This window comes from Sorex fumeus, unplaced genomic scaffold, assembly GCF_029834395.1.
Source record: "Sorex fumeus unplaced genomic scaffold, SorFum_2.1 ptg000141l, whole genome shotgun sequence".
Taxonomy (NCBI): Eukaryota; Metazoa; Chordata; class Mammalia; order Eulipotyphla; family Soricidae; genus Sorex; species Sorex fumeus.
In genome coordinates this window covers 1,859,092-1,866,666 of record NW_026606198.1, presented here as the reverse complement: position 1 = coordinate 1,866,666, position 7,575 = coordinate 1,859,092, and the positions used below count along the sequence as shown (strand labels likewise).

Below are 7,575 nucleotides of genomic sequence, written 5' to 3'. Positions count from 1 at the left end.
GTGCTTTGTCTTGCATGACCACTTATACAGCGTCCAGTACCACCAGAAGTGACTCTTGGTAGCCTTTGAGCATCACTGCCAGCCTGCCCCCAACCCCCCAAACCTATTATTTTCTGAGTCAAGATTCCTCAAAAAGTTAAAGTAACTCACAAAGGAGTTAAGTAATTCATTTCAAAGTCACGTTCCTGATCCTGAAACAGCAATTTGAGACACAATTGGGAGTAACCATACTTCCTGAGGATAAGCAAGAAGTTAAATTAGATTTTACTTAGTGTTATCTTATTTCCAGAGCAGCTTTAGAGCATATTTGGTTGCCCAATAAACCTTTCCACATTTTTTCGCAAGATTAAATTTAAATAGTAAAGACAAAAGACCCAATTAATTAGACACGACTCAAAGTTTGCTTTAAATAATTTGGGGGATTGGTGGGGGGGTGGGGGAGGTCGAACGACATGACACTGAAAAGAACCATTTTCTATAGTCCAGGAGTCTCTTTATTTTTAAACAAACACCTCTCATGCCATAAATTCATAGGGAATGGGCTCCAGCAGCTCGGGCTCCTTTCCATTAGTTCTTACGAAGTGTGCTTCTCTGGGTGGAGCAGGCTAGAAGAGGGGAAAAAAGGTGACTGTAAAACACTAATTTAAACCACACAGTACTCTAAGAACCAGTGAAATGACGAAAGAAAATTACATTAGTATAGATCAGATTCAAAGTACTCACCTGGCGCTTCAGTTGAACCCAAGTCCCTTTCTCTTTGGCTTCCTTCTTTTTCTGATCATTTTCCTTTACCCGTTTCAAGAAGCTGTCTCGACTCTTAGAGTGCTTAATATGCTCAATACGAACATTAATTCTCTTGGCAAGAATCTTGCCCCTGGAAAGAAGATGAACTCTTATAAATGCCTCACCAAAAACATAACTCAGAAGGAACAAATCTGCAGGTAAAACCTCCAGTGTAAAAAAAAAAATGTGATTTTGTTTTGCATGGGGATGGGGCAGATTAACTGGATTTAAGGTTTAACTGGACTTAAGATTTAACTGAATTTAGCATAGCATTCTGCAACATTTCTACACTTGTGGACTGGTTTCTATCTTAGGCCAGCAAAATTCAGAAAACTTTTTTGGCAGTTTCACAATTAATCACAAATTTTTTATCCATAAAACAGAATAAAGTGATGGCAAATTTGCAATCATGATCAATCTTACTGCGAGAATTAGTGTTTGGACAAACAGCCCCACTTTTAAGCTCTTTCTTATGATAACGGACCTTGAAACTAAAACCAGGTTGCTGTATTAACTCACTAAACCTTTTACTCTGGCAACAGAACCACCTTAAATCAATCCCATGACGTTCCACGACTTTGATCCTTCAAGTTGTTTCCTCTGACTGGATACAAGACAAACACCCAGTTTGCTTGAGCTTTAAAGGGACGCTTCCTTTGCCCCACTTGAATGACCAATTAAGACATAAGTCCAATTGGCAAAGTGAGAAGGGGGCATAAGGGAATACTAGTTAGCCCTCCCAATCCACATTACTTACTTGACCTGTTTGTTAACGACAATGCCAACAGCATGCTGGGTAACATTGTAGACCCTTCCAGTTTTGCCATGGTAACATTTGTGGGGCATTCCTTTTTGGACAGTGCCCATTCCCTATAAACAAAGGAGGCAAACGTCATGCCATCTATTTCCCTTTCTTATCAAGGCTATTCAAGGAACTTTTTCTTTTTAATGGCAACTCAAGAGCTTTCAGAGTCGGTGAAGTGTGCTTTTTCATATATTGTTTCAAAAAGCAATCAAAGAGACAACCATCATTAAACTCTACAGCACCATAATGTGTTTAAAAATTAGTCACAAAGTTTTAACTATTTTTAATAGCCCTCTGTAGCATAACATTGGTTAGCCCTTCCTCCCTGGCCACTAGGAGCTTGTGTTTGTTGATTGCCCCCTAGCCTGTCAATTATCTTTGTCTCCTGATCAGACTCTGACTTGTAAATATTGTCTTTCTCTTCTCCTTAATGTCCTTTGCATGCTTAGTTATTTCAGAGCAGTTGCTTTTTGCATGGATACAGGAAGATAGTTAAAAAGACAAGCTTGTGGCTTGGGAGTTGACTGACTCCAGATAATTGACTCCCAGACATCTGCTCGCTCGACTTAAGCCTCAGTTGCCCTTACTTCCTAGATCCCCCAAAGCAGGGTCCTGACGAGGACCCAGGGCAAGCGGTGAGCTATAAGCTACCCTGGCATTGAAATGGGCCTGGCCAAAGTGTCCTAACTATAAATTAAGAGTTTGGTCATGGGAGAGACGCCGCCGCCACTGCCACGGCCCTGGGTCGCCAGCGAGATTAAAAGGGGAGGGCCCCACAGGAACTGAGAGCTCGCGCCCATCGGGGCCCCGGGTCGGCCCGCCCGAAGAAATGAGTGGTGATCGGCCTCAAGTAAGAGCACTGTGTATGTATCCAACTTGCCTTTTTCCCTGACCAACAATGACTTATACTGGATATTCTCCAAGTATGGCAAAGTTGTAAAGGTTACTAGAATGAAAGATAAAGATACCAGGAAGAGTAAAGGGGTAGCATTTATTTTGTTTTTGGATAAAGACTCTGCACAGAATTGTACCAGGCCAATAAATAACAAACAGTTATTTGGTAGAGTAATAAAAGCAAGTATTGCTATTGACAATGGAAGAGCAGATGAGTTTATCCGAAGACGAAACTACTTTGATAAATCTAAGTGTTATGAATGTGGGGAAAGTGAGCACTTGAGTTATGCCTGTCCCAGAAATATGCTTGGAGAACGTGAACCTCCAAAGAAAAAAAAAATTCCTGAACCAGAAGAAGAAATTGAAGAAGTAGAAGAGAGTGAAGATGAAGGTGAAGATTCTTCTCTTGATAGTCTTAGTCAGGCCACTGCTTTCCAGGAAGCCAAAATTGAAGAACAACAAAATAAATGGAAACCCAACTCAGGAGGTCCCTCAACACCAGATGATTCAAGACGCCCAAGAATAAAGAAAAGCACGTATTCAGTAATGAGGAAGAACTTAGTGATTAACATTTATTATGTAAATATCATTAATTTTTTAAAATATTGACGGTACCAGTTTATTTGGGCTAATAATGATTATTTTCAGTATTCAAGCATAAGAAAACTTAGTATCAAATATTTTTATTCTATAATAGTTCATTGAAATTGAAAAATAATTATAAAGTCATTTTCTGTCTTACCAGAATAAAATTTTAAAATCAAGATATTATAATAACCATTTACCTTGAAATCAGTTCATTTGAATAAGAAAATACTGTCATAGTAATTTTACTGTCATCCCAAATAAAAGGATAGATACTAGGAATAATTTTCTGAGATGTTTATAAAATTTTATTCACATCCAAATAGCTTACATGAGGACTTTTGAAATAAATATTTTAACAAGAAGTGCTCTTTAAAATAAGCAATTCTTCAGGCCAGAGAATTAGTACAGGAATTAAGGATTAACTGTATTTAATTGTCAATTCATTCCACAGAATCACCAAGAGTGACCCTTGAACATTGACAGGAGTAAAGCCTCAGTTATGGCCCAAAACAAAAATTAAAAGCAAAAGCTTTTACAAACTGTGAAAAAGTTAAAGAATTTATTTTTATTCAATGATAATAAAATTTTCAAGGAAACTTAAAAAAAAAAAAGAGTTTGGTCATGGACAAATTCTGTCATGATCCAAAAGTAGTAACTAGATTTGGACCCTGCTGGAGTTAGGAATGATTGATCCGGCCTGAGCACTGTAGTCTGAGTCTGTGGTTAGATGGCCCCAGGAGAGTCACCCTACAAGCCTAAAAGTGTCTATTACTGTGTCCACAAGGAATGGTAAAGGAAGGAGAATTAGGAAGAATTAGGAAGGAGAATTAAAGATGCTGATTAAGTTGCAGGTCTAAGGAGGGGAGAAACACACCTTAAGGGCTCTTTTGCTGTGGGTTGCAGGTGGAATGTCTGGAAAAACATTTCTGATCACGCTTCCTGTGGGGAGGCATGGTTGGGAAGGCATGGTGAGAGGATAAAAAAGAGTGGCTGTGGGGAGAAAGGGATGGATTGAAGGAGAGACAGTTACGGAGACAGCTGAGAGACAGCAGAGAGAGAGGAGACGGGTACAGCGGGAAGAAAGAATTGTGCGGTTAGAGAGAGAGAGAAAGAGAGAGGGTTGGAGAGAGCTAGGAGAGACGAGAGATTGAATAAACGACAACTAATCAGCAACCAGCTTGGCCCTCGTTCTTCCTTCGTCCATCCAAGGCAACAGTCGCCTGGGGTGGATAAGCAGCTGAGAGCACCGAACTGCCTGGAGAGCCCGCAAACATCCTTTCCCGTGTAATCCCTGCGTGCATGAGGGGCTTACACAGCTTCTCGCTTGAGAGTAAGATTTTTTCACAGCCATCCTTACCAGTAACCCTTTACACAAGGTATTCAATTATACCTCAATGAACTCTACTAGATATTAGCAACAACTAAGTAATGAGAAAAACTTAAACACAAATAATTCAGATTTCTGAAAATATTAACAGTCTACACTTAATAAAAGTTTCTCATCTAAAAGGATAAGTATTGACTAAGTTATGTCCAATTTGTCCAACTTACCTTTATGTCGACGATATCACCTTTCTTGTATATCCGCATGTACGTGGCCAAAGGAACAACTCCTGGGAAACATCAGTACACAGTCAGTATCCAAATTATGAACTGAGCAGCTCTCAGCATTTAAAAAAAAAAAAGGCAGCTTTTGGGTTTCCCTGGTGGTGTGGTGGTGCTCAGGGCTTATTCCTGGCTGCGCTCAGGAATCATTTCTGGCAGGCTTGGCAAACTCAGTCTTGTCATGTGCAAGGCAACCCCTCCACCCGCTGTACCATAAATAGTGCCAGCTAATACAAATTCAGAGTTGTATTTTACAATTTTGCTGATTCACAATGAATGCAGCTATGTAAGTCATGCTTTTTAGTACAAGTTAGGGAGATGCTAGTTAATATAGCACCAAGACCACAAACACCAACAATGTAATAAAAAACGCAAACATAATAATGCATTAAAAAATAAAACTGGAATACATCTTATAAAACATAGGCCTAAAAATAAAAACAAACCATATGCAAAATCACAAATGCCATATGTACTTTTCTCAGGAGTAATGTACTTACCATGTTTTCTAAAAGGTCTAGAGAACATATAGCGGGTGCCCCTCCTCTTTCCTTTTGTGTTGGTCATTTCTGCTCTTTACTGGAAAATGTGAAAGATATAAAGACAAATTTGGTATATGTACCTCTACCAAAAATTTCAACTTTGAATACTTGCGTTTCCCTAGCAACGTCAGATCTAAGAACATGTTAACCTAGAAGGGCACCGAAGGAAATTAGAAGACAATCTGACAGTATGACAAAACCTCCAGTAACTCTTCTGATCAACCTAATTTTTGGTCACAGCACATTGCCCACAGCATCTACTAACAGTCAAAATGTCCAATTCATTTACATTTGATCACTGACATGTTTACTAGGACACATATTGGGTAGAAGAGGAAAAACAAGCAAGAAATCATGGACCCAGTTCTGGGTCCATTTACACCCCGATCCTCATCTGGAAGACAGGGCAATTAATTGAGGCCAAATCTACAAAGCACTGGCAACTGAGCAGTGGTTGTTAACAGTAACAGGCCAAAACAATGATTTTAATCACTGCTGGTCAGTCATGCTACAATTGATATCACAGAGTGAAATAGAGGGCAAGGTTGAATTTGAATATTCTAACAAATTACTTCTCAACTAACATGAGAATTCTAGAGAAAATGGACCACACCAAAGCATCCTTTCCATATAACGCAGAAACCTAACACCATTAGTCCAGCGAATGCACTCTTAAAAAGGCCAGCAAGCACGCATTAAGTGCTAAACATCCTGTTTTTATACTTTTTTTCTCTGACTCCAAAATCCCACTCGTCCCCCACAAGCAATTCTCCAAGTGAGAATGTATTATCAGATACAGAAGCAAGTCTAATAGTTAAAAAATTGACTAATCTGACACCCCAGGGTTCCATCCCAAGATTCCTTAAGTGGGTGCCTTCAACAGCAACCTGGGCTGTTCTTACAAATCAGTGAAGTGTGCCCAGTTAAGAGACTGACAAAAGTAGCAATAAAATCGAACAATTTCGACCAAAATATCTCCTGCTACCACCGACTAGGTAATTGAAACCAAGTTATTTTTTTTATAAAAGGCGCGTGTGGGGGGGGGGGGGCGCTCGCAGGGGCAGGGCTTCAAAGGCAAAGCAAATACGTAGATTCCGACACAAAAGATGTGGGTGAGGGTGTCAGTATGCAATCTAGTAGCCGATCGATCGCAACGAAGATGCTGAACCTTCATAGAAATCACCAGCAACCCGCTGCGGGGGGCGGGCCGGACCACCGCGGCCCGAGATCGTCCCCAGCCGGGATCGGTGGGTGTGCCCCGCACTCCGCCTCGCCCACCCGGCCTCCCCGCGGGGGCAGCAGCTGTTTTCACAAGCGCAGGCCTGTGACCCACTGACTGCACCGACGGTCCCTGAGGACCAGCGAATCCCCCGCACTGACCCTCCTCCCCGACCGGACAGGGCCCGGGCCATGGCACGCCAGTCCCACTTACAGGGACAAAACTGCACTACCCGGGCCAGGCAGTGGAGACTCAGCCTCTCGAGTCCCCCAGGGAGCGCTGCCGCGTCACGGGTGAAGGATCAGCGCCTGCTGAGCGATGGGCGCCCAGACGGCAGAGACCACTACCCGGCAGACCACCCCGCGGGCCGAAAGAAGGGCGGGGCGGCGGCGAGGGCCGGAGGAAGGGGAGGGGCGGGGAAAGGGGCGGGGCGGAGGAAGGGGGCCTTTGGCGCGGCCCGGAGGAAGGGGCGGGGTAGAAGGGGCGGGGCGGCAGAGCGGGGCGGAGGAAGGGGCGGGGTGGAAGGAGGGGCGGGGCGGCAGAGCGGGGTGGAAGAAGGAGCGGGGCGGCAGCGCGGGGCGGAGACAGGGGAGGGGCGGGGAAGGGGGCGGGGCGGAGGAAGGGGGGCTTTGGCGCGGCCCGGAGGAAGGGGCGGGGTAGAAGAAGGGGCGGGGGCGGCAGCGCGGGGCGGAGGAAGGGGAGGGGCGGGGAAAGGGGCGGGGCGGAGGAAGGGGGCCTTTGGCGCGGCCCGGAGGAAGGGGCGGGGTAGAAGGGGCGGGGCGGCAGAGCGGGGCGGAGGAAGGGGCGGGGTGGAAGGAGGGGCGGGGCGGCAGAGCGGGGTGGAAGAAGGAGCGGGGCGGCAGCGCGGGGCGGAGACAGGGGAGGGGCGGGGAAGGGGGCGGGGCGGAGGAAGGGGGGCTTTGGCGCGGCCCGGAGGAAGGGGCGGGGTAGAAGAAGGGGCGGGGGCGGCAGCGCGGGGCGGAGGAAGGGGAGGGGCGGGGAAAGGGGCGGGGCGGAGGAAGGGGGCCTTTGGCGCGGCCCGGAGGAAGGGGCGGAGTGGAAGAAGGGGCGGGGCGGCAGCGCGGGGCGGAGATAGGGGAGGGGCGGGGAAGGGGGCGGGGCGGAGGAAGGGGGGCTTT

At 45.4% G+C, this 7,575-nt stretch overlaps 1 protein-coding gene, 2 non-coding genes and 1 pseudogene across 3 annotated transcripts; 1 reads left to right on the top strand and 3 right to left on the bottom strand.

Moving 5' to 3' along the window:
• Positions 1-477: 477 nt before the first annotated feature.
• LOC130015908 (60S ribosomal protein L21) lies at positions 478-6,822 on the bottom strand. The gene is made up of 6 exons (XM_056106651.1): positions 6,650-6,822; positions 5,176-5,254; positions 4,622-4,683; positions 1,541-1,653; positions 724-874; positions 478-605 (listed from the first exon to the last, which is right to left on the bottom strand). Exons 2-6 carry the CDS (start codon positions 5,240-5,242, stop codon positions 516-518), a joined length of 483 nt encoding a protein of 160 aa, XP_055962626.1. The 5' UTR covers positions 5,243-5,254; positions 6,650-6,822; the 3' UTR covers positions 478-515.
• On the bottom strand, positions 1,373-1,499 carry LOC130015919 (small nucleolar RNA SNORA27). The gene has a single exon (XR_008791197.1). It is a non-coding gene; the product is annotated as a small nucleolar RNA SNORA27 (small nucleolar RNA).
• LOC130015922 (small nucleolar RNA SNORD102) lies at positions 1,745-1,821 on the bottom strand. The gene has a single exon (XR_008791200.1). It is a non-coding gene; the product is annotated as a small nucleolar RNA SNORD102 (small nucleolar RNA).
• LOC130015905 (zinc finger CCHC-type and RNA-binding motif-containing protein 1-like) lies at positions 2,429-3,051 on the top strand (annotated as a pseudogene).
• Positions 6,823-7,575: the final 753 nt, after the last annotated feature.

Bases quoted from the DNA above. Each gene is read 5' to 3' on its own strand.
- LOC130015908 (XM_056106651.1), bottom strand. From the start codon at position 5,242: ATGACCAACACAAAAGGAAAGAGGAGGGGCACCCGCTATATGTTCTCT. The intron at 4,684-5,175 runs GTAAGTACATTA...GATGTTTCCCAG, and splicing joins TAGACCTTTTAGAAAACATG to GAGTTGTTCCTTTGGCCACG. The intron at 875-1,540 runs GTAAGTAATGTG...TCTTCTTTCCAG, and splicing joins GTCGTTAACAAACAGGTCAA to GGGCAAGATTCTTGCCAAGA.